We start from the raw sequence: 26,362 nt of genomic DNA, 5'->3' as shown, positions 1-26,362 counted from the left end.
TAGAGCTAGAAAATTTGTATTACGTTAACTATGTTAAAGTTATGCAAATATAGTTGCACATAAAATACTTCGTTTTCACTTAGTAAGCACTTTAAAGTTAAAAATAGATTAACAAGGAGGCTCAAAGTATATCAAGATAGTTATTGCATGGTAGTTTAACACCTGCAGAATAAAATTATCATAGGACACACTTGATATTTTTTGTCACTAGAACTCACCCCATTGTTAGCCTTTATACCACTATGACATTGAACCTTATATCCTGATTAACAAATTATTGTGTTCATGTAACAAGATAACCAAACATGATTTAAGATGACAACTCAGATCAAACTTAATATGCTATGCCAATGCCTGGATTCTCAGCGTTGAACTACAATTTACCAAATTCTAGTTAAGCCTACTCTAGTAAGTTTCACTAACTTATGTTCTCTACCATCATATAGGAACAATACTTACAATTTATTTTTTCTTACATTAGCTTTATTTAAAACACAAATTATTTTGTTGAACTGTTTAAACATCTGATTCAGATACAATGATTTAAATAGAAATATGTACAGGAAAAAATAAAATATGCAAAAACGCAGTGGATTTCTCTTATGCAGAAGAGAGAAAAGGGAAGAAAACCGACCTCAAAGAGATGATTCTGCTTAAGCAAACTACAACACCTGCAACAGCATGGAGAATTCTTTCAGTCTCAGTCAGACACCTGCTAGTTTTCATTTACAATCAGCTAAAAATCCTATCGCCCTTCAGTTTGCTGAAGAATTATTTCCAACGTCTTGATAGCAATGTGAAGACAAACAGTTCATTCAGGATAGCCTTTTTAAAAAATTTAAGTCTTTTTGCGTCTCCCCCCCCCCCTTGCCTATAAAGCTTAATACATTTACATTAGAATCAAGCAACTGCCCCCTCCCCCGTGGCTAGGAATATAAACAAAAAACACATCCTGCATTATTTCTTAACCATAAATTGTAACTGGCAGGGTTGGGATAATTAAACTAATTAAAAACAATAGTATTAAGAATGGAAAAAAATATACAAAATACAAGAATTTCAGGATACACAATATTCCTAAATCTTCATTTGGCCATAGCTGAGTCCATGAGAAAATTCAGAAAATACAATGTAGACATGTGGTTGAAAATAATGTTACGGGGAAAAACAGTTAAGTGAGCAACTAAAGAACCAGAAGCTCAGCAGAGATGTCTCAAGCTGTTTTAAGATGCCAGAGGACAACAGTCCCAAGGTTGTCTTAAAACGCCCCATGTAGCGCCAGCAGTACAGGCCATCATACTCTCCATTCAGGGCAAGTTTTAAATTATCTCTCAAATGAATAAATTAGAAAGGGGGCATGACTTTCCCCATGAATTTCTATATACTAGATGAATGAAAAATGGCACAAGATGAGTGGGATGAGAGTAAAATGTGCTATTCCATCTTCTATATAAATGTTGCTTCATTTTCAACAGTATAAGGATAGAAGTTGCACATGTAGTAGGCTTGGTCCAAGTTTATGTTCCTTTCCTCTGCATTATAAATAGTTCTGCCATTTTTAGGATTTTTTTAAATTTACATAACCCAAGAAGTGACTCCGAACTGCAAAATAACCCCCAAAAGCAAAAGGAAGCTCTGAAATACAGATAAATTATGAGCCACACAGCTGAAAAATAGGTATGACAATTCAGTAAAAAATATAATGATGAAAAAAAGTTCCTATGTAGAATTATGAGTAGGTCTTGGATCTTCTCTAGATGAAATGTTCATGGTTTCATTCTGAAAATATTTAAAATGAGCAATAGTTGGGGCATATCTCTGACCAGCAGGGTAATTCAAAACAAAGTAATGCAGCCAAGTTCTTCAAGCAGTTTCAAGTGTGCTTTAAGACTTGTCATAACTCTTCTAGGAGAAAGGGTAATCCAACAAAACATGTAGTTTTTATTTTCTCTCAAAATGAAGCTGTGTAGCAAATCAACTGTCAATCATCTCAGAGAGTTCAAGCAGGAGCTCATCCTCATCTTTTCCTGGATCTAAATCAATCTCTGCTTCCAATTTGCCTCCTGAGATTTCCCAAATCAGCTTATCAAAGTCATCTTCAACTGAAGACTGAATCTTCCCAGGTCCTGTTGAGCTCAGTCTGCGGGTCTTTGCTCCTGCTGCACGGGAAGAACTTGGGTTTGCGACCTCTGCTTGCAATGTGGAGGTTACCTGGTTTTCAATATACAGTTCAGAGCTTCATGAAGAGGGGAGAAAAAACAAAACAATTATACATCAGCAAGTAGAAAACAGACATCGCGTGTAAACCTTTGCAGGATTTTCAGTTCAAGTAAAATGGTGGGGGGGGGAACCATGGACAAGTTAACCAAGTTAACTATAGGCAGAATAGAGGTGGGTAAAGTACAAATTATGTTGTAGTAATATCTAGGCCATATAATAAGCCCAGGATGTGCAGACTAGCAGGAAAAAATAGGGCCTATATTTCACAACATGCAGTGAGGGATTGGACTTAATCTATATTGCCCTAGAGCCAAACAATGTGTTAAATCTACAAGTAGGTAATTCAGGCTAGAAATCAGGAAGAACGTTCTGGCACATTAGCTGTCAGCTGATACAACGTGCTATCCCGTAAGATAGTGAATTCTGTTTTGATGGAGGTCTTCCAATAGAGGCTAGATCAGTGGTGTCAAACTGGCCGCTTGCGGGCTGGATACATCATGTGCAGGCCATACCCACCCCAGCTCCGCAAAGGGGGAAAATGTCACAAAGCGTCACATGATGGCAATGTGATACCGAGAGTTTGACACCCGTGGGCTAGATGGCACCTGTCAAAAATACTCTACCAAATTCTGCACTGAAGAGGTTTGGACTAGATGATCTCTAATGTATCTTCTAACTCTATAATTCTACAAAACTGCCATTAGATATTACTGCAATGTTGGCAATAAACAGTTCGTATTGATATTTTTCCACTATATAGCCTATTGCTTGCTTTTAAATGTTCATATTAAGTTAAGCAGCATATAATACACAGAAAAGATTAGATTGCTATGGACATATCAGATATAATAAAAACACCATAACATCTTGTAGCACTTTGAAAGTCTAATATAATTACTTTAATATAAGATTTCTTTAGTAGACTTAGTCTTAAGTCTCTACTTCAATATAGAGGGCTAAGCTGCAAAAACAGATACCAAGTGAAACAATTAGGATAGCACAGGATGTCTATTTGTTACTGTACAACTACCAAAATATTACCAATGCTTTAAATCAGAGATAACCTACAAATTATTATAAAAACAAATACATGGTCTGTTCTCTTGGGAATCCTACAAGATTAATTACAAACTGGTTTAGAATATTTCTGCCTTTTAAACTTTGTTATCTGCAAACTCACACTGCATCTTCAAAACTATTAGCAGTTAGATTTCACTTAAGAAATTTGAAGTATCCACATGATGCTTATGATGCTTTCTAATCTACAGCCAGATTTAAAGAAATATTTCAGTTTTGTTTTATCAAGACTAGCCAGAAATCACTAGGAGAAAACCTTATTAGCTAGTTACTTATATTTGAATTTTAAAAATATGTTTATAACATATTAAAGATATTTCTTTGACAAATACTTTCAGAGTTAGCAACCAGGTACTTAAAATTTTTCAGACCTAGTATATTCAAGGTTCTTACAGAATTTTTCCTCAATCTGCTTTCATTGGCTATTACCCAGATAGCTCCTTATAAATGTGAAGAGAAAGAACATAAATATCATATGATCCAATTTATGCCAAGTAAACATACAATTTTGTCCTGCTGCTGTATGAGAAAATTCCAATCATGTGCAAAATGGCTATAAAGAAATAATAATTACCTGTTATAATCCACTTTCTTGGGCATTGTAGTTATATTGTCCTTTGAAAGATCTGGTGAGCTTCCCTAAGGAAAATAAAATAAAAAATAAACTCACTCTCTGAGGTTCACTATCACCAGTTATTTTATTCCTGGACTTCCATTCCATTGTTCTTTTTTATGCAAAATAATTCATATTCTATCAATATAAGTAGAGAACTCTCTGAAGAGGTTTAGATGTAAAAGTCCTCTCTCCTATCTCATAAAATTGCTACTCCTGTAAGATAGAAAAGTATATCTAAAACAATCTAATGCCCTTGTCATCTCAGAATTTGAGTAGCACAATCTAATAGCATGAATCTGTTTTCTTACCAGAGCTGTGTTTTCAGAAGCAAACTTTTTCATTTCTGTGCTTGCAATAGGACTCAGGGGCTTCACTGCAGCCACAGAGGGATGAGTCTCTGATATTTTTCGCTTCAGTGTCTGTTTTGCTGGGGAAATGGGTTTCACTCCAGATGGTTTCACATTCATCTTGGGTTTGGCTGAAATATAAAAGCAATCCAGTGAGAATGGAGTTGTAACCTCTCTGTTAATGTTGCACAAGATGTTTGGAAATACACTTCTTAGAAGAGACCTATTTTAATCAATTCCAAATTTTAATGTGTGGAAATATTTAAAATTACATTTCTATAGTGATGACAAAATACTATCTAGGCATTCTTCCTACACTTCAGTGCTTCCCACACAAAAAGGAATTATTAAAAAAACCCATAGTATTCTGCAGAGAACGTAGGACTAGATATGTCCCATCATAGAGGAAGAGCTTCTCAATGGGAAGAAATAATTGTTGAAACATGAAGTCAGCATTCTGCATGCTGAAAAGGGGAAATTTACATAATAATGATTTCTGAGAACTGAAGATTTTGCTCTTGTTTGTTAATAATATAGATGGTTGAACCCTTGTTCCACCAGTATGGACAAGATGTTACACCTGAAGCAAAATTGAAGTGTGGGAAAGATTGATATCATCCAATATATAATGGCTCTACTTTCCATAGGACTATCAATGCTATTCTTGAAACAATCAGAATAAACTGATCCACAAATAGAAAAAGAAAGTTCCAGATGTATTTTCTAGAACACATTCAACAATACTGTGCTTATTTCCATTGGTCTAACATGGGATAATATCTCCCAAGCAATTGCTGATACCTAACTAGCATTATTATTGATTTTTCCTTAAGTCCAAAACATATTAAGAAGAGAAATTAATTATACAGTTTGCCATTAGCTCAAGAACTTGATAAATATTCAAGTATAACCTGCAGATCAGAAATGTTTTCTATTTAAAAACAAGGATGTATTCTGGAAAGAAAACTTTACCCTTCGTTCTTGGTTCTGCAACCTGCGGGCAAAGCCTCAGGTCTTCTGATGTTCCCTCCTGAGATCTCACCAACAATCTTTTGGAAAGTGGACGCGTTTTCCCCATAGTCACTGAGGATTCAGAATTTGTAGTCACTTCTGGCATTTTTCCTTCTGCTATTTCTTCCCCAACAAGTGGCACAGTCACTTGTAGTTCCTGGGACTTTTCCTCTTGTTGCTGCTGCTTTAACCGTTGCTTCTCCTTCCTTATTTCTTCTAAGCTCTTCACATAGACTTTAGAATGTGAATTACTCACACTATCATTCAAAGGCTGCATAGATACAAAAGAAATACTTTTTAAAAAACAAATGTCCAATAAGCAATTAATGTAAGTCCTTTAAAAATGCACACGCTCTTAACACTCCACCCAAATCAAATATAAATCTTTATTACAGCCTTTAGGGCAGACAGAATCTCTCAATCAACATTTTTGGTGTTATGCACTTTATAAAAAATAAATATATCTTTATATTTATTTAAAAGCACAATCTATGGCAGGGGTGTCAAACTCAAGGCCTGGGAGCTGGAGCTGGCCTGCGGGGTGTTTAGATCTGGCCCACAGGGCCATTCTGGAAACAGAGAAGGATCAGCCCGCAGTGCCTCTGCCAGCGAAAACAGAGCTCAGGAGAGCTGCATGCAGCCGTCCCAAGCTCCATTTTCATTGGCAGAGGATTGCAAGAGGCTGTTGCTGCCAAAAATGGAACTCAGGAGCCCGTCTTCTCTGGCAAAGTGCTCAGGCCACCATAGGCGCCCCTGACATGAGTGACGTTGAGCTGGCCACGCCCACCCCAGCCCCCCAAAGTCAAACACAACCCTGATGCGCCCCTCAATGAAATTGAGTTTGACACTCCTGATCTATGGCGACCATACACATGCTTCGCTTCTTGGTGGAAGCCTAAAGTCAGAAAGAAATGCAACTGAAGTGGAGATCACCTTGATTATAATTTCCTACTTAAATCCTGTTTCCGAAAACAGATGAATGAATACAATTGTATGGAACAAAATTCTATACTAAATATTTGATCTTCATTAAGAGTATTTTTGTTTTATAATCAGTAGTCTATTTCGTAGCATCACCTGCCATCTGTAATATACTGCAACATCAACTGTTGGTTATTATTCATGACAATAGGATCTAATTAACTCAGAAGAGTGAGAATGATATCTCTTTTATCATGTCAAATACCCCCTAATTAAAATACCAGATGATAGTTTCCAAATATACTAAATAAAAGGATGATACAAGGAATGTGCATTCACAAAAGCTATCTTCTTACAGTACAATGAAGCTCACCTTTGTAGCAATCTTTCCTATAGAAATTCTTGGAGAAGACCTCAATACCAGAGTTTTTTCTTCCTTTTCAGGAGCTGTTGACAAATCATAGGGATAATTCTAAAACAACTACAATGCCACCACCAGTTTTCTATAACATTGTTTGGAATAACAATGGCTTATTTAATCATGTGCTGCTGCCGAAGTGGGGGTTATTGAGGGTTTTTTAAAATCATTTTTTCTACATTGTGTGTTGTAGGTAAACTGAGTCGCTATGAGCGAATAGGCAACAATACAAATTTTTAAATAAATATATAAAATAAATAAATAATACATTCCAAATCCAGAACGTAGGGCAGTGCCAAGCTTTGGAATGCTCAAGGGCAGCAGAGGTTCCCCATCCCTCTGGAAAGTTGCAGGTAGTCACAGATATCATTAAAAGCATTATGACCAGTGTTTTCAGCTTTTTGCCTTTTGAAACTTTTCATAGGTGGAAATGGGACACATGGGCTTCTTGGAGGCAAATTGTCATTATTCTCCCTATTAATTCCCATGTTTTAAAAATTGCAAACTGAGCTGCTAAAACTGTACTGTTTTGCTACCAAACTCCCATCCAAGTGTTCTGAAGGTCTGCAAATGAGATATGGGGGCAGGATAGCATGATATGACTTGTAGAGTGCACAGAACTCACTATGGAAGAATAAGCAATTTCTCTGAACTTTTCAACTAACTTTCCCAAGTTTTGAAGCTAAGAAGCATATTATTATTACTTTGGAATTTTTCTACCCACCTTTGTGTAGAGTGCTGAAAGTTTGGGAAACCTTTAGAATTATCCATAATTATAAAACACTATGATATACAAGATGATCTGAGCTTTAAATAGCTGGTATTTATAAAGAGATTCTGAATAGACAATACAAATACAAAACTGAATACTGTCGCAATTGAATCCACTGAACCCCTATTCATTATGTTTATTGGAAAAACTATCTTAAGATGTCACTTTTTTAGTATAAATTATTTTAACTTGTTGCTTGATCTCACATTCAGCTTGGGGGTATTTTGGACCACTCTCATCTACTAAATCGCTTCAACTGGATCTTTTGAGGCTGTTTTGTTCAGAATTACTCACTTTAGTCACGTCACATTAGCTCAGGCTTTTGGACTGGTTATTTTGAAATGTGATTTTTTTTTTCAGACATTGTTATAAATTTACTTGCATGTTTAGGAATACATTTGTTTAAGCTGCACTTGATGGATAAATATCCTGATATTTTATGGAATTTGTTGATATAATCCACAGTAGACTATTGTCAATGTTGTTTGCTTAATCAAAATCTGTTAATAAGACTAAAATGAAGCACAGATAATTCTCTCACTTGAGAATTATCTATATTTTATTTATAATTCTGAAGAGATCACAAACCATGATTGCATGGCAATCATTTTTGTATCATATTTAAATCAAATCGTATGATTTTAGTAGTCGGTAATTCTAACCTGTGAGTTTCTCAGAAATGCATTTTTCTAGTATGTTAAACAATCAAAAGCATGACTTTTTAAAAAAGGCAATCATCAGTCTGTTCTGATAATGTAAATGAATATAATAATTTCTAAACATGTAAGTATTTAATTACTATACCTTTACTTCCAGAACTAATGTAAATCATTGTAAATACTTGATTTGCCATTAAAAAAATAAGCAAGGAATTCCAAAATGAAATAGACATGGCTGAGATTGGGAATTGTTAAACCTATTTTGCTTCTCAATTCTGAAATACAGAGATCAATTTGAGGAACAGTAAGAGATAGTTTCCTCCATCTTTATTTTTGGCGTGGTACTAATGCACCTAGCATATAACATGAAGAGTTTTGGTACTGCTGTATTTTAAGATCCAGACCAAGAACATTTATCTGTCTCCAATATAATTGGCTTCAAAATGAAACTGGGAGGAATACATTCTGAATGCATCCTTCAGAAAATTAAAGACTTTAACAAGGAAAGTTTGATACCTATCAGCTTTGTAGCATGCAACATTCTTCTCCCAGTTATAGTTCGTTCAGATTGTATCTGTGTCTTTGATGTGCTCTCCAAACCTTGCTGCATGCGGAGAGCTTTCTCCTGCTTGATTTCCTCCAGAGTTTTGATATGAACTTCCCTAAAGTCCTTGGTTTTGACAGAAGACTCTTCCAATTTTCTTCTTTTAGGTACAGCTGTACTCAGAAGCCCTTCTTTCCGAGGTTCACACTCATGCTTTGGTTTGGACACAGTCTCTGTTTCTGTTTTTATTCGCTCCTCTTCCATTTGCCTTTGTTTTTTCTCAGCCAAGACTTCAGAAAAAGTTTTGATCCGTACTGTAGGAGGTTTTGACACTGGATTGGGATTTGTTATACAAGCCACTTCAACGTTGGGTTTGGGGTGCATTTCTCCCATTTTTTGGCTAGTTTTCTCCAAGCGAATTTCTTCAAGTGTTTTAATATAGATTTCACCAGTTGGTTTGGCAAAAGACTCTGAATCACCAAAACAAATAATTAAAACTTATACCAGGACTATATTTTAAAATTTCATTAAGATCTCACACTTTTTGCCCACTAGAATGTTGTATTCCCCAATTGTTTTACTGAGACAAAAACAAACACACAAACTATTGTTATTCTCTGTTTCACTTTAAGTGGCTTGTACTTCAAAAATATAAATAGTTCTTTTCAATCTTTGCCAGATTTTCATATAATGACCTAAAAGCTCAAAATAAAAAATTGTAAGATATTAAATATATGATAAAAATAGATGAACAAAATTCTTCATTTCAGCAAACACGAGAACTTCTAAAATTTAAAAAAGGAATTTATAATACAATGCTGATTATTTTTTAAAAAGTTTAGGTTATAGTTCAGTATTCAATTAGCAAGGCATAACATTCAGTCCAATAAAGATGCTTTTTAAACAAATTTGCAGAGGATTCAGCTGAGCAAAAATTCACTATAGAAAGAAAGCTTTATTGTATTAAAATAAAATTAGTACCTGTTTCCATATTGCTTTGGTCAGATGCTAATCCCAATCTTTCTTTAAGAGCCCTGGGAGCTTGAACTGAAATCAAGAATGATAAAGTCAGTGATAGTCACTTTTCATTTAAAAAAAGTTTTTGGGAATCAAACACATGGCTTCTTGCAATTTATACGCACCATTACATGCATGATGCATTTACCTATTACCCCACCTAATATATTGAAGCCTCAAGTACACATACTACTACAATAAATACGATATATAACTTTGGAGTTGTTTTAGAGAAAATGTGACTATTTTCTGGAAGGCTATAGAAACATATTTTCTCCATAAAATTAAAACATTAAATTTTATCCATGAAAAATGGTCAGAGACTTTCTCATTATGTAATTATGATTTACTTATTCTAAGAATAAAAGTAGCCTTATGAAGATGTTGAAGTTATTTAGTTACTGTAGGAAAAGCTAAAAGGGGAGCATAACACAACTCTCTTCACCAAACATATATTAAATAAACAAACATTAAGAACACTTCTAAGGCTGAATATTATCTATTTCTAAATATAATCTATACCTGAAATAAATAAAATATATTTTATTGATGGAACAGCCATACCTCTTTTTGGTGTTTTTTCTGTATTTTCAAGTGAATCCATTTTTTTCCCTAGTCTATCAGCAAGGCTACGTTTTAATGGAATCCCAGTCTCGGTGCCTTATGGTAAAAAGATAATAAATTTATGTTTCATTTTTTAAAAATTCAAATATTTCTACTACTTATGCATTATACACATGTGTCACTACTTGAAATTATAGGCCTTATTTACTTAGACGATACTGTAATCTGCCTTCAGTAGGTATGAGCCCAGTGAGCTTTCATATAAAAATAATTTCATAATGCAATAAATAGATTAACTGAATATTTCTAGTCAAGATAGAATAAAAATCCATTGTGCTTTTAATAAGTGCTAGAAATCAAGGGAATACATTCCTTGAACTTTGTACATCTATGCATAGATAAAAAGAAACATGGTTGTGATATACAACAAATGATGGTATGGGGAACAGACCTTCAGTACAGGTAGAGCTCAACTTAGAACAGTTCATTCAGTGACCATTCAAAGTTACACCACTGAAAAAAGTGACATGAATATTTTTCACGCTTATGACCGCGCTATAGCAAGGGTATCAAACTCAAGGTCTGGGGGCCGGATCTGGCCCGGCAGGTTGCTTAGATCTGGCCCATGGGACTGCCTTGGAACCAGTGAAGGACTGGCCCGCGGTGCCTCTGCCCGTGAAAATGGAGCTCAAGAGGGCTGCAGGTGGCCCTCCGAGCTCTGTTTTTGCTGGCAGAGGGTTGGAAGAGGCAGTCGCAGGCAAAAACGGAGCTCAGGAGCCTGTTTTTGCTGGCAAAGCACTCAGGCCACCACAGGCGCCACCGACACAAATGACATTGAGCTGGCCATGCCCACCCTGGCCACAACCTCCACCCCACTCCAAGGTCAAACACAACCCTGACCATGCAGCCCTCAATGAAATAGAGTCTGACACCCCTGCGCTATAGCATCCCCATGAGCATGTGATCAAAATTCAAATGCTTGGCAACTCACTCACATTTATGACAGTTGATGTCCCTGGGTCATGTCCCTTTTGTGATCTTCTGACAATGTTAATGGGGAAGCCAGATTCACTTAACAACCATGTCACTAACCTAACATCTGCATTGATTCACTTAACAACTATGGTAAGAAAAGTCATACAATGAGGCAAAATTTACTTAACAAATGTGTCACATAACAACAGAACTATTTGGCTCAATTGTGGTGATAAGTCAAGGATTACCTGTAGTACCTTCCCCCCCCACCCCATCTGATTACTTACCCATGGGAGACTTCCTTTTCCCCAATCTCTCTGCAAGTGTTAATCGAATCCGAGGCTCTTCACCTAGGACAGCAAAATACAAGAAAAGTTAACTTTTGCTTTCCTACTACAAACATAAACAACTATTACCCCTTCAGTTACGTGGAATATGAATTAAGATAGCACTTATCTATTCATGGCAATGCTAGTGTGCATTAAAGAGTGAAGTTAGAAGAGTATTAAACCTAAAAAATAACCAAGTTATTTTCTCCATAGAAGTCATTCTTAAGAAAAAAGTTAATTACAACATGATAGTTTTGCAGCCATATTTCTGTTAAATGACCATTTTATAACTAATGAATTTCAGACCTGTGTCTTGTTGCAAATCTTAAATACTGTCAAATGAAGTTCCATCATGCCTAAATTCCTATATAAAAATATAATCCTGATCAACAACAAAAAACAGAACTCTAGTTACTCCACAGCTAGAAGAAATAACATAAAAATAAATGAAATAAAAAGTAAAGACAGATTTACCTTGCCTCGTAGATAAAGTTACAGTTCTGACCACAGTCCGTGCATTTTCTTTCTCTGGGCCTGGTTGAGCAATCATTTCAGAAGGAATATCTGAAGAAAGCAAAAAGAAAGCTATGTTAACTTTCACAGCAGCCATTATTTATGATTTGAAGCTTATGTTTACATGCTTTGTAAGAAAGCAACCCAACTAAAAGCCAGTTTGGTCTAATGGTTAAGACACCAGGCTAGAAATCAGGAAAGCGAGTTATAGTCCCTCCTTAAGCATGAAAGCCAGCTGGATGACTTTGGGTCAATCACTCTTTCTTAGCCCAACTCACCTCATAAGTTAACAGTTGTGGGGAAAATAGGAGGAGGAAGAAGTATTAGATATCTTCTCCACCTTGAATTATTTATTAAAACAATAAAGGTGGCATAAAAAACCCTTTAAAAACCTGAATTCAATGAAGTTCATTTAGAACAAATTGTACTTGTAGTTGATAGATATCATTTCTAGACCTCAATGCTGCATATATCATGGAATAAAAAAATACCAGGTGAGCTTGCAGCTGAAACAGAACTTTATATTCTTAGTCACTAAACCTATAAATCATTACAACTAAAGGAAAACATAACACTACAGTCATGTTCTTCATTTCCTTAAGCAATAACCAAGTAAGGTATTAGCGTTATCAGATTATACAGGAGCAACACCTTAAAACAAAATTAAGTAAATCTTCACAATGGACTTCTTAACAATGCACAAATACACTCTCCAAGAAATTATCAAAGAGGACATGATAGGACACTATGAAAGAAATAAAATCAACAAACCATTTTGCTGCTTTGATTTTTCTTTCATTTTCTTTGATTTTATTTCTTCAAGAGTTTTGATCCCAAAATTCAAACTTTTATCTGAAAAATGCAGATATCTGATTGAAAAATATATATAAAATTCCAGAAACCAAACATTTACAATATTTGAAAAGATAGTAAATTTTCCACATTTAAGATAATTGAGGAAATTAATATAATCTTAATACTACATACTTTGTTCTTACCTTTATCTTGATTTGCACTAGTCACTGATTTCCGAGTAGAAATTATCCTCAATCCATTTGGACTTTCTGTAGGTGGTTGTTGAGTAGGCATTTTAGATTCATCACCTTCTTCAGATAATTGATCTGAAAGGAACACTAATGTTACTTTAATTCTAATCCTGTTTATTCATCTAATCCTGTTTATTTATCTTAAATCAGTAGAGCGGCAGGTTGCCCATCTTAATGTGTCTAGGAGTGCTACTCATTTACTATCCATAATTTCTTAACAGAAATGATATGTAGCCCTAACACTAAACTAAATGTTTAATGTATACTTTCTATATTCGTGTTAGGGTGGTTATTGAGCTATATCTTGGGGTTTTATACTAAATCATGAGACTATATAACTTACTATTAAGTATGTAATTTCGGACTGCATTTAAAAAGATATATTTAAACCTTCTTTAGAAGAATGGCATGCTATAAAAATAGGTATCAATAAAGTAACTACATTTAAAAAACAAGTCTGATACTGAATTTATGAATCATTAATGGACTTAAATTTTGTGCATGGGTTTACACTATATTCCTGATTTTTTTATATTGATTTCCTTTGCTAATTCTTAATTTTTGACAATGGTTTTAAAGTGATAATTTGATTTGATTACTATAAGATCACACTGATATGCAATTCTAATCTAATACCATTACTAAAAAATTTTTATTGAACTTTATATAGTTTCCAATTCTTTTCTTTAAAAAAAAAGGAAACTGCTAAGTATTCAGTATTCCATGAAGGTTTCCTGAATCTACATATATTAACTGATTATTATTGCAACAATAATAGATTCCAGTTTTCATATGAAAATACAGAACAAGTGGCTGAGATTCATGTTTAACTTTACATGCAAATGCATCTCACTTTTTAAGTGGTTTGGGGGGTGGGAATATTATCCTATTGCCTAGTGAACAATGAAAGAAGTACCTAATCCTCAGCAAGGAATCTCATCAACCAGATTTAAACTGATCCAAATCCTTGAGCTGTTAAAGAAGTATTGTTGCCTTTTTAACAGAAGCAGAGACAATGATATCTGGCAATAACTGAGATGCCATTTGCCAATGTGCTATAGCGCTCACCTGGGCTTTACATCTTTTCTCCTCCTCAACTTTAACAATGCAGTTCAATTACAGAAGTGACTGAATATATATGATGACATGGAGAGCAAAAACAACACCTTGTCCGGATGAAGCTTCAACTGAAGCAACCATTAAAATCATTTGGGAATTCTAGCTAACATCTCTGGATTTCCTCTTTGTAAAAGGTAAGATCTTTCTTAAATTAAAAGTTTGATTTGATGAGTTTGGGGAAAAATTGGTCCAAGCAAATGGTCCAAGAAAACAGTATCTTCATTTTAGATTTTATCTGCTATACTCATTCTCCCTTTAATTTAAAATTATGTTAGGTTGAACAAATCACACTTAGCTCACCATCATCATCTTCATCATCATCTGCTGCATTAATAACAACCGGTGGATGTGTGGGACTGGGAACATTTTCAGAATTTTCCACCTTCATCACCCCACGCAACTGAGGTGATGGGTTGGACTGAACAGAAAGCTTGCTTTGTTGCGCAGTCTTCATCTCCTCTTCTGGAGACTCAGGCACATTTAGAAGAACAGCTTAAACAATAAAACAACATCAAATAATCCATTTAGTTTGGTCAAACTCATTCATTAAAATCTAGTAGTAATAACTGACATAAATTCCATGATTTCAACAATTCTACTCAAAGAATAGCAATGCTTGAATTCAGTCCATTACTCATAATATATACAGGGTCAATATATACAGCTCATGACAGTCATTTAATGATCATTCAAAGTTACAATGGACTCAGAAACAATGCTTTATGGCCTGTGTAAAGCACTTCTGGCCATTGTAGAACATTGTACCACCCTTCTACAGTTAGGCATTTGGCCAATGGGTCACAAGTTGCCAAGCATCCTGTAATAATGTGATGGCCATTTGCAATCTTCTGTGCCAACTTTCCCAGAAAGTTAATGGGAAGCCAGCAGATCGTTGCAAGTCTTACCCCTTCTTAAAGTTTGAACTTTTATAGCTAATGTTTATATTTTAACATTTTATGTACACCTCAAATATTCCTTCTTTGAGGCAGATGGTGGTTCAGAAATGTGAAAAATAAATTAAAAATAAAATACAATAAAGAAAATGGTAGTAGTATAAACTAGATGCAATTACATTTTCTTTTCTTGTCCACCCATTTTGCTTACTACTTACTTCTTACCCTGCTTACTACTTCTTATTCTTGTACTGCATTTTGTAAAAAGAAGTTTACTCCCAAAGAGACTGGCATAGACGTTTTCTTTGTGTATATGATACGAAGTTATCTGAATCAAATATGAAACTTTCAACAGAAAAAGTTCAACTGATGAAGTTGCTGTCACATAAGCAACAAAAGCCTGGATCTCTTCCACTGGATTATAAACCATTTGTTAACGTGGAACCGGTAATTATTATGAATAATAACTGATTCGGTGGGGTGTTATACTCTTAATGAGTCCAGAATAGTTTTTGTTATTATATTTATAGAGGTATACACACTCTGACAATAGAATGCAAGAAAGTTTGTATTTAGATTAAATTACCACAATTTTCCAAGGAAAAACATTTAACTTACTCTTGCTTGGAGGTAAGAAAAGCCCATCCACAAAACGTCCCTTGTTGTGGTGAAAAGCACAGTTCAATTTCTGACAGCCCAATGGCTGATTCTCCCAATAGCATGGTATTTCGCTGCGCTTTTTCTGAAGACAAATCACAAGTTATTAATTATATACAGAAGAGCCTGCAAGTTTACAGAATTAAGAAAGTAGCACATGCAGTGCATTTAGATGATACAAAAAACCCCAATACAAGTAATACTGTTTACCAGAAGGCACATTGCTTGTTGCTAGTGGATACATAGGGAAAACTGAGTAGCTATGAGTTTTGGATCTACATCTTGGAACTGGAGATTTTCAACTTTGGCTCTGAATAGTACTATGTAATTCCACACAGACATATAACAGAATTTGGGGATTCTCCTGGATATACAGAATTATACAAAGAGCATGTGGCAACTATTATACTACTTTGCATTATCCACTTTTCCTGCCTGTTGTCACTGCCTTAGTCACCTCTAGACTAGATTATTATTATACACTATTTGCTTATTTATTTATTTGTGTATTTATTTTTATTTCATCCAATCTTTATTATTTTTATAAATAACTATAAAAAGTTATTTTTGGAAGTCACTAGACATATAAAGGACCCCACAAAAAGGTGCCAGGCTTTGAACTACCATGTCAGCAATGGACAATCTTGAATAGGATTCACACGTGACACAGGATCTACCAGGTCTCTCTGTATAAACGAGGCATAGTAACTTCCCCTCAGTGTGACTGTGGAGTCCTTGTCAAACTGTAGATTACATTGTGACCAACTGTAAGCTGAGGGCACATACTAGTCCAGTATCTGATTTTTTTAATATAAATGATGCTGTGCTTCAGTGGTTAAATGGCCCAGACATTCATATTTGAACATAGATGTTTTTAACATTTCTATTTTATGGTGTTGTATTAATCTAGGTGAAATGTTAATATATATTGCTAGTCCATGTATTATGTGACATACTAAATAATAAATAAATTTATAAAGCCCTTAAGGCAGTGAACATTCTAATACTTCTACCTCCTCCAGTTTTCCTCATATTAACTCTGTCAGTTGAGTTGGGTTGAGAGATCGGTTTGTCCTTGAAAACTGGAAGCTGCAGTTGGTCCAGAATGCAATGGTGCAGATAGTTATGGGCACACCTCAGTATGCACACATAACAAGATGCACTAGTTCCTCATCAGCTTCTATATTATCTATGGATAAGCTCCCTAATAATATCTGCATATCTTACTCACTCTAATACAGTGAACATGCTTTAAGTCCTTTTCTTAAAATAGTGCCAAGTAAAGGGGGTCAGTAATAATGCCTATAATAATCATCCCTAAATTTTCAATTGAACCTGACCCTGCTAATCTTTAGAAAGGCATTAAAAGCATGGTTATTCCTCCAAGCACTGGGGCTGATTAAGATGAATACGTTTCCATTAGGAGTATGTATGTATGTATGTATGTATGTGAATCAAGAAGCCAATTATTATTGTTCATTGTTTACTGGGGAGATGAGGTATTTCTTATAAGCTTCCCTGAGTCATGCTTTTCAAGTTGGACAGCCATATAAACAAGGCTTGAGCCATTCAGGCAACATCATCAAGATGCTATCAGTTAACATGGTCTTTACAAAAAAGCATCTGAATATGACATTTTAACACAAAATATCATTATATTACCTAATTTTTTAAAAAAATCAGTTTCCTTCTGCGCATTCAGACAATTTTAATCAAAACAGGCAGACTCAGAGGACAGCATGTGGTAGTCCTCTAAGGATGTTCAGGTCACAACCACTCACATCTCCTAAAAGTATATCACAATTCAGAAGTTTTTTTGAATGGAGATGTAACAAGGAAAATACTCAACACACACAAACATACAGTATATAAATACAGCTGCTTATACTGGATCGTATATAACCATTTTCACCTCTCTCTTAATAGATTAGAATTTATGTCAGTTTGCCAAATAAAAATTTTTCTAGGTCTAATTATCAACTACATCCTCCAATATAATTAGGCACTTAACATTTCAAGGAATATGATTTTTTTTAACTTTGAAAAATCAATAAATCTTGTACAAATGGAAATATACAATTTTTAGTATCTTTTACAAATAAATCTGTTATCTAATATAACAAATTTGTTATAACTTATAAATTACATTGCTTTATTTCAAATATATACTCTCTATATATTTATTTCAAATATATGTATAAAATTTGTTTATAAAAAACAGAAAAAATACAGCTCAGATAAAATTTTAAATGTATTGATAAATTAATTTTAAAAGATTTTTTAAAATCTTGTGATGAATGAAAAAGAAGAAACTAAGGGTCAAAATATGGCATCTGATGGACTGTCTAATTGGTCTTACATTCCAGACCTCCTTTGCTGAAACTTTTGAAGGTCTGCTTGTATTGTGATAAGCTCTGATACTCCTTCATAGTTCATCTTTTTTCCAAATATAGACCATTTTCATCATTTAACTATTCTACATTTACACTTTTAATTTTTCTCTCCATGAAGGAGAGAAAACAATGGGAAAACAGGCAGAATGATTTACAGACCTTTGCCCCTGTAAATACAATAATTGTATATTATAAACCTGCAATTAAAGAGATTATAGCCTCTTCCAATTTAGACTGTTAAAACATTTAACAAAGACACTTTTCCAACTTCAAATTTATCTAGAAAGATGTTTTGAAGCTCTGATCCATGGTAAACTGTAACATTATATGTACATGTGCAACATCATTTATACTGATGGTCTGGGAATACCCTATGAAAGGCCATAACTAAAGTACTGTAATCTATTTACTTTCAACAGTGTATATTTTCCTCCCAAATGCCATCAGATTAAATGTACTGCTTTATTGTGCTGTTATATAAATACTTACATCAATCTCCATGTGTCTAAAGCGGCAAATACTCCTGAAGCATCGACCTTCCTGCCAGAGCACACACACAGTTTCGTTTCCAAGGGCAGCTTCACAGTGACGAAAAGGGCAATTATCCCCCTATGGTAGAGAGTGAATGATTAAAATCTATGGGTGAAATCCAACACCATGTAAATAGACTTATATCATAGAACCTCTCCCTCAGCTGATCTCCCTGCAAGACTTACACTGACTTTGAAATAAAACACTCAGATGTGAGTAAGGGATTTCAGCTTTAATTCAAGGAATTTGAGAAACGTGCCAATACTTCACAAGCTTCACTTTGCTTACATCTTGAGTGTTTCATTTCAAATGGTAGTGCCGAGGCCAAATGCCCAAAAGCTTATCATTGTCTCAATATATACAAACCTGACACTCTCTGTGTGTGTGTGCATGTACAAACACGTGTGCGTGCATGTGCGTGCGTGAGAGAGAGAACATGCTATGTACTTATAAAAATGAAAAAACAAGGAAAAAAATTATAGGCTATATAAAACAAGAAAAAAGCAAATGTATTCTAAATGGCGAGAATAGAATTTTCCTGACTAGCAAATGAATTATTTAAATTATTATTATGATTGAAATAATCAAGTTAAATCAAATTAAACCTATCCCGTTGAGCAATCAAATATACATAGTTACATTTAAGAACAATATTCTTTATAGCATAAAGACAGCTATAATAATACGATGGATGGCAATAATTTCACATCCTAAGAGTCATGATTCAAAATGTGAAAAGCAACTCCAGCCTTCAATGCTGCAATGAATAGCAACCATTCATTCATTTTTATGGGAGAATGGTTTACTGAATTGGCTATAAAGTTCCATTTTGTACTACAAAAGCATGCAATGTGAAAGTGGGTATCTCCACTTCACTTGCTCCAGAAGCAGGGTTAGTTCTTCTGATGCCCCTTCCCCAGTTCTGGAATGGCAAACTAAAAAAATAAAGAACAATTGAGAAATTTTCCATTTATCCATACTGTGGATATATGAATATATAAACGGTTTAGAAAATAATGTAATACTTGTATGAGTATAAAGAATCCAAAAAAGCTGATCGTTGTATCAGCTCTTTACTGGTACTATGTGAATAACCATACCCAAAATATAATAAATGAGACATGTCAATTATATATTTGCCTAATAAAATCAAATTCTATTAACTTATTTTTGCATTTTCTATACATAAACATTGTACATATCTTCCATAACTACATCAAGAAATTCACTAAAATTAATAGGCAGGTTGTTAAATTGAATATGGTGCAGTTATTGAGTTACACACGAAATAGCACAAATATGCTTAGAAGGCTCAACTGCCATGAAAAATACCTTTGTACAAGTAGAGTAGAAATAGAAATAACAATCATCTCCTTTGTTAGACATATTCAAATTAATTTCCTTCAAGCTTAAAGTGTAGAAACAAATGGCTGAATACAATTTTGTTATTTTTCAGTGATGGTTAATCACAACGATGTTTAAAATGGCACAATCTTCTATACCAGATTTAGCAATATCTTCTTTAAAATATAATCCTGAAAAATAAATGAACAAAATATTTAAATATCACTGAAAATATTACATTTGATAGAAACAACAGTTTCCATAAAAATTTAACTCTAATATGTACTTTTTTTTTTTTTTTTTAAAGGAGTCAAGTTATTACATGCATTTATAGGTATACATAAATTTAAAGCTTATCTTGGGGAAGATATGAAGAAGCTACTAAGGGAGACTTGGAGAAAAGATTACACAGTTCAGAGATGGAAGGAAACATGAGAAACTCAAAATAACCCAATTTTAATTTTGTTGAATATGATTGGGCAGAGATAGATTTGCAAGATGCCTTACAACTGTGATGAAGCATTCCTGGAACCCTTATGGTATCTACTTGACTGCTTATTTTGAAGGACTGACGTATACACCCTAATTATAAACTCTAAATGACTTACAATGTGATAATACCCAAATGCAAGTCAGGATACTAATTATCACCTATACAAGTAGCTCTTAGCTTACAACCTTAACTGAGCTTGAAATTAGAGTTGTAAATTGTGTTGGTCGCTAAGCAATTCATGTGACATCTTCATGTGGCAGTTGTTAAGCGTATGTGGTGATTGTAAAGTGAACACTGGTTGCTAAGTGAATTCATTGTCTGCAAATATAAATATGGTCACGTGAAAAAATAAAATTACTGTAAATTACTGCTAGACACATCCAAAATATAATCCCAAGATGGGAGAGGTATGGCTGTTGAAATTTCAAACCTGGATCGTAAGTTAGCCTGGGGAGATCTGTCATAACTTTGAACAATTGATAAATGACAGTCAAAGACTACTTGTAAAACCTGTCATGTGATAGGATTGGTTTATTTGTGAGATGACCTTGTTGCGTCTGCTTGTTTCATAAGGTCCAGCAGGATGAGCATTCTCCGGGAGCCTTCAATTAAGCAATATCATCTAAAGCCTCTTGTTATACCACCTACCCTATGGAACAAGTAAGCTGTCAAGCCCAAAATTGATGGGCAGGCTGTCAAGCTCGAAATTGACATATGTGTAGCCATTTTAGTTAGGCTCAGTATATATTTTCTTACTTTCTCTGTGGCAGTCATGGGGGGAAGAGTTTTGGGCTTGTCACATTCCTAAAGGGGGAGGAGTAGAGATAGAGTTGTTTAGACTAGGTATTCTTCTTCCCATGGAAAAACAAGCTGTTCTGCTCAGGCCCCTTGAGGTGGAGATTTATGACATCAAGCAATGTTGAATTACTTCTATTGGAGAATGTGACTTTTGGGGGTTGTTTCTAACTTCTAATATTGTGGGGTAATGCTAGGTTGTGTCAGATCCGGAATTACCATGGACTTTGACAATTTGATGCTTTCCTAAATAAAAGAAATTGTCTTGGAAGATGGACTTTGTTTTATTCTTTTAAAATGGATTTCATCACTTGGAAACCTGACACAAGCTTGCTTAGTGTTCTGTAAGGCATTAAGGACTGGCTCTTTGCCAACAGTAGTCCTCTTATGAATAATGAATGCATTTAATGTATTATTTGGGCTTTGCTCCATGTTTTCCAATTTGTCTTTAATATCATTGTAGCTATTTTATTGACTGTTGGCAGCTCAGAGTCATGTCAACTTCTAGCCATATAAATCTATACAATAATGAAATATTTTAAAATAATATGGTTAAGAAAAATATTATTAAAACACAGATTTTTCAACAATACAGACAAATACCTTGGTATGACCAGCAAATACTATCTTCAAATACTTCCAGTTATTTTTCTCCTGTAGGTCGAATCAACACTCAATCCATAAAATAGCAACGGGATATAAAGACTTTTCTTCCTCACATTGCCAAGGACACAAATTCAAAATTCAGATAAAGGGTGAATTAAAACTATTGGAGTAAGTAAGTCCATTTGAATAGCCAGGGAAGCTGGAAACAGTGGTTAATTGCCTCTTCAAAATAAATAGTTCATTTAAAGAGGAACTTCTGTTTCAAACCAGCTGCAAAGAAGATCCGTCTTCCACAGCCAGTATTTTTTTTTTTTTAATTAAAACACAATGTTTCAATTTCTGGTCTTCAAGATCTCTTCACCTATTGAAAAAAAGAAAAAAATCTTCCCCGATCTTTATTAACTGCATAGTAAAAATAAAGTAGCTATAAAGTCAGACATGTATATATACACATAAAGTTGCATATTATGTGTTTATACATGTAAAAATGTATAAGCAAGAGCAGTATTAATAATCTGCATTTCAACAAATCAAACTTCCATGTAATTAAATTTTTAGATGAATAGTTTATCATACAGTACAAACATAGATATATTCATACTGCATGTCAAACCTTACACATACATGTGCCTTGTGACATTTTTTAGATTAAATGGGTAAATCTTTTGTATAGTATTATTTGCAACTGCAAAGCAATATATTTGGCAGAATAACATTAAGAAAATAAAGCATTTTATGTCCAACCTATTCATTTTTTAAAATAATTTTATTTTGTTCTCTTGTTGTCAGTGCAACATTTCCCTGAAAAAAAAAGGTGCTGCTTGTCAGCAATAAGATTGAAAGGATGTCACTGAGCTAACATCCTAACAATGTTTTTACAGTCACACAGCAAATAAGGTGTGTAAATCAGAATTTATTCTTTCCAAATATAATTTTGCATATGTAATTTTAATGAATGTAGAATAGTAAGTTGGAAAGTTTTACTCCAGACAAAATAATTTGCCTTTGGATATTCATAGTATGATATTTCCCAAACTCTAAAAGAGTAGAGAGATGTTTTTTTAAAAAAATATATTGTCTGTGTTGAAATTCAACAATAGGAATTTAAGAAACAGCATCTGTAAAATTGCTTTTATTTGCATTTCTTTTTTTATGCATAAACTTGTCTTGCTGCCACAAAATGATACTAGTGCTCCAGATGGAAAAATCTGAATGAAGGAAAAAGGTTCTGTCAAATACATATTATTATTTCCATAATCATTCTATTTTAAACAAAATATGTATATTTTAAAAACAATAGATTTAACTGTCTTTAAATGGTAGAAAAAGTTGTCCTTTAGGTGCACAAAGTTTAGGTGCACCATAACAAGCAAAATTAAAATAATGTTAGGAGCATTTCATTTTCATATACACTGAATAATTTGGGGAAAAGTATTATGGTACCTGTCCATTTAGTACATATCCCAAGCATTTTGCATACCATTTGTTGCAAGTAATTTAAGAACATACCATCTTTCCAACTTGGGTAACAAATGACTTGTTACCCTGTGGATTAAGCCAGAACTATTGAACTGTCCCACTGCTGCATTAAAATCCAACTGTTTTAAAGAATGTGAAAACAATTATTTCTTACTGCAAAAATAAATTTGTATCTTTGACAGCAGGGAAGTCAATTTCTGTATTTAAATTGCATTTTTAGCTGAGTAATTTTTAGTTTGGTTGGTACAAAATCCTAAAGAGGGCCATTAACATTCTGGAGGGGAACTGCTATTTCTAGCAATATAAAGTGAATAATCTAAAGGCAGAAGCTCCCAGATTCTAATTTTTCTGCTCATTTCAAGTTGCTCCACTTGACTATGAAATATCAACAATTCGCATGTCCAGATGACACAGGATGTTTCTACCGTATGTTTACACAATTCTTTTAAGCTGTAAATATCGAAGAGAATGCAGAGCTGAGGAGTAGAATTAAGCATGTCATCAGCTTAAAGACGTTGCCACTAACGGGCAAAGTCCAATCCCTCTTGAATTCCATTGACCATTATCTGATGTCAATTTAATACCGACTTTAGTTGATTAGATTCTTTTATATAGGCTTGAGCCTATAGGCTTGACATACAGTCCTGATCCTTTGTGCCTAACAGTAAATACTCTATAGGGAATATTTTCAGCTACATTTTAAACTGTTCAAAACAGCCAAAATTAGAGCTATCATTCTGCTAATTAACTTGCCATTTCACAGCACTAATTTACATAACTGCCAAAGCTCTAAGTAAAATTTAATCAAAACTGTGAAAATATGATCTGACCTTATGTCTTGAGTGGAGAGATTTGTTGTCTTGAAAGTACTGGTATCCAATTTCTCAGCTATCCCTACCAATATACAGGACAGTATTTATCAATGTACGTTGTTTTTATGCTTTCATAATTGTTGCAACTAATTAAGTCTTTCCTCAACTACTACACTTGCCAAGGGCAGCAAATCTTAACAGCGTTTTGATGGGGGAGATTTGATTACAATAATGTTTGCATATATCAAACACTACCTTTAATGTATGCTTGCTATGAAAGCCTTTTTGCAGGTCTTGGAGAGAAGAGCAATAGACTGATCAGAAATATCTAACCATCTCAAAGGGCTGAACAAGGCACATATACAAGGATAGCACTAATCACTTATAAATTCCTTTTGTATTCTACCTTTTTATTCTATAAGAGACAGCCTATAAAATAGGCATATTTTCACACTTAAGCTTTCAACTGATGAAATAACATAGAAAATAAAATGTAAATTCAGAATAAAATGAAGATTCTTTGCCCTGTAACTACATTACAGGCTTTTTTAATCACTACCAATACAAATATTAAGTAAAGTCCACTCTGGCTCACAAAAGTGCTTGATATTACATATTAGATAGCTTTTAAAATTCTATAGAATCTGCCTTATATGTTACAGCACACTGCCCTTCTAGAATGCAATTCCTGTTGATGGTGTGTTCTATATGCCAGGAAAACAGGCAAAATAGGTCATCATGTTCAGGACTACACATTTTGCTTGTTTTGTCACAGCTTTTTTGTTTAGACAGAGGCTATCCAGTGATAGCCAGCATTTTCTTTTTATATACCCTTGTAGCTAATCTAATGCCACTGTGCACTTGCTAACTAAATATCAAGCATGGAAAACTTCATTTAAGAAACAAGCAATTCCAACAATACGATTTTACCATATTACTTCTTATAAAAGAAAGTTCTTCCAGATATGGCCCAGCTTTCTTTTATAACAGCTCTGCAGTCTCCAGTTTGCTGCACTTACACTGCTACAGAAGGCAATGATAAAATACTTTCACACAGTCGGCAAAAAACCCTGCATGGATCTGTTCCTGTAGCTACCAGGCATCAAACTCACATTGAGGAAGAAAGTCAGATAAAGTGTACTACTCTGTTTATGCATATGTGGGTGGTGGGTTGAAAGGATTTTTAAAAAAAAATAATACAGGAAATAAATCTGTTAACCTACAGCAAACGCTAATAAAATACTACTTTCTATTAGATTAATAAACTGTTTTGGGTCTCTTTGTGCCAAACTGCATTCTAGAAAGAACTGCATTTTCTAATCCACTATAATTACTGTATCCTAGAAAAACTTTTTTTTTAAAAAAACAAACCTAGTAGGTATAATACTAATTACTTCCTAAATGCAAAACATCTTGCAATCAAAGGACATCACTAGTGAAATGACATCTTGTGGAAGTATAATTATCCTAATATTAACCTTGCTATTCTAGCAAATCTCCAATGTCTCTATTACAATAAGCACTATTCTATTTTTGTTAAAAAATATGATTATTAAACAAGCACTGCCTATAAATAATCAGGTAAGGAATTTTTAAACTCCCAAATTCACAATGTTTGCTAGTTGTTTTTCCCTCCAAACCCTTAAAGGACTAAGGAATGGGGTTAAAAACAATTATTTAACCAAAGAAAGATTAAAAGGAAGGGGCTGGCCTAGGAATACAGTGGTAATGCTGTACCGCTTACCTAAAAAATGTAAAAAAAAGGGGGGTGGGTTTCCAGGCGGGCTGGGCTGGGGAGCGGGAGAAGAGATTCAAATTAAATTAATAAATCAATAAAACATCAAAAGACCGTTTGCAGAAATTAGGAAATGGGCGTTAAACGGAAAGTTAAGGCGAGAACGTAAAGCAGAGCTCAGGAAAAGCCGGAAATAAGCATAGGCCGAGGCCCAGACTCCGGGGCCTAGAGAGGAAGGCGTCCCTGACGAAAAAGAATTCCATAAATTATACGCAAGGAAGCCGCTGGCCTTACATCGGACACAGGGGAGGGGACCCAGGTCTTTGTCACCCATGCGCAGGGACTTTACCGAACCCCGAGAATGTGACGACGACCACGACAGCAAACTCTCGGTTCCCGCAGCACCGCGCTTCGACCGTTTCTCTGAAAGGCGAAGATTAAACTCCCCGTCGTCGCCGTTAACGCTGCCCTCTTCT

General features: G+C 34.4%; 1 protein-coding gene across 20 annotated transcripts; it reads right to left on the bottom strand.

The window, feature by feature from the left end:
• Positions 1-26,362, bottom strand: ZC3H11A (zinc finger CCCH-type containing 11A). Of its 20 annotated transcripts, none has more exons than XM_026715658.2 (19): positions 25,896-26,362; positions 24,170-24,233; positions 21,858-22,221; positions 19,955-20,157; positions 18,581-18,700; positions 15,660-15,783; positions 14,449-14,640; positions 12,982-13,104; positions 12,755-12,835; positions 11,945-12,034; positions 11,429-11,491; positions 10,167-10,262; positions 9,567-9,632; positions 8,558-9,055; positions 6,566-6,639; positions 5,233-5,542; positions 4,222-4,391; positions 3,872-3,936; positions 1-2,236 (listed from the first exon to the last, which is right to left on the bottom strand). In XM_026715658.2, the coding sequence occupies exons 4-19, from the start codon at positions 20,006-20,008 to the stop codon at positions 1,975-1,977; spliced, it is 2,388 nt and encodes a 795-aa protein (XP_026571443.1). In that variant the 5' UTR covers positions 20,009-20,157; positions 21,858-22,221; positions 24,170-24,233; positions 25,896-26,362; the 3' UTR covers positions 1-1,974. The 20 variants fall into 20 exon arrangements, with proteins under 20 accessions (XP_026571443.1, XP_087785614.1, XP_087785617.1 ...); XM_087929488.1 differs by having other exon boundaries at positions 26,181-26,362; XM_087929491.1 differs by having other exon boundaries at positions 21,858-21,908; positions 26,181-26,362.

Source organism: Pseudonaja textilis, chromosome 3 (assembly GCF_049901715.1).
Source record: "Pseudonaja textilis isolate UNSWEBS1 chromosome 3, rPseTex1.2, whole genome shotgun sequence".
Taxonomy (NCBI): domain Eukaryota; kingdom Metazoa; phylum Chordata; class Lepidosauria; order Squamata; family Elapidae; genus Pseudonaja; species Pseudonaja textilis.
This window is presented reverse-complemented; position numbering and strand designations above follow the sequence as displayed.

Coding starts and splice junctions, on each gene's coding strand:
- ZC3H11A (XM_026715657.2), bottom strand. CDS start 20,008: ATGTCTAACAAAGGAGATGATTGTTATTTCTATTTCTACTCTACTTGT. Junction 14,641..15,659: donor TTTCTTACCTCCAAGCAAGA/GTAAGTTAAATG, acceptor TTATTGTTTAAG/CTGTTCTTCTAAATGTGCCT. Junction 5,543..6,565: donor TAGGAAAGATTGCTACAAAG/GTGAGCTTCATT, acceptor GTATCTATGCAG/CCTTTGAATGATAGTGTGAG.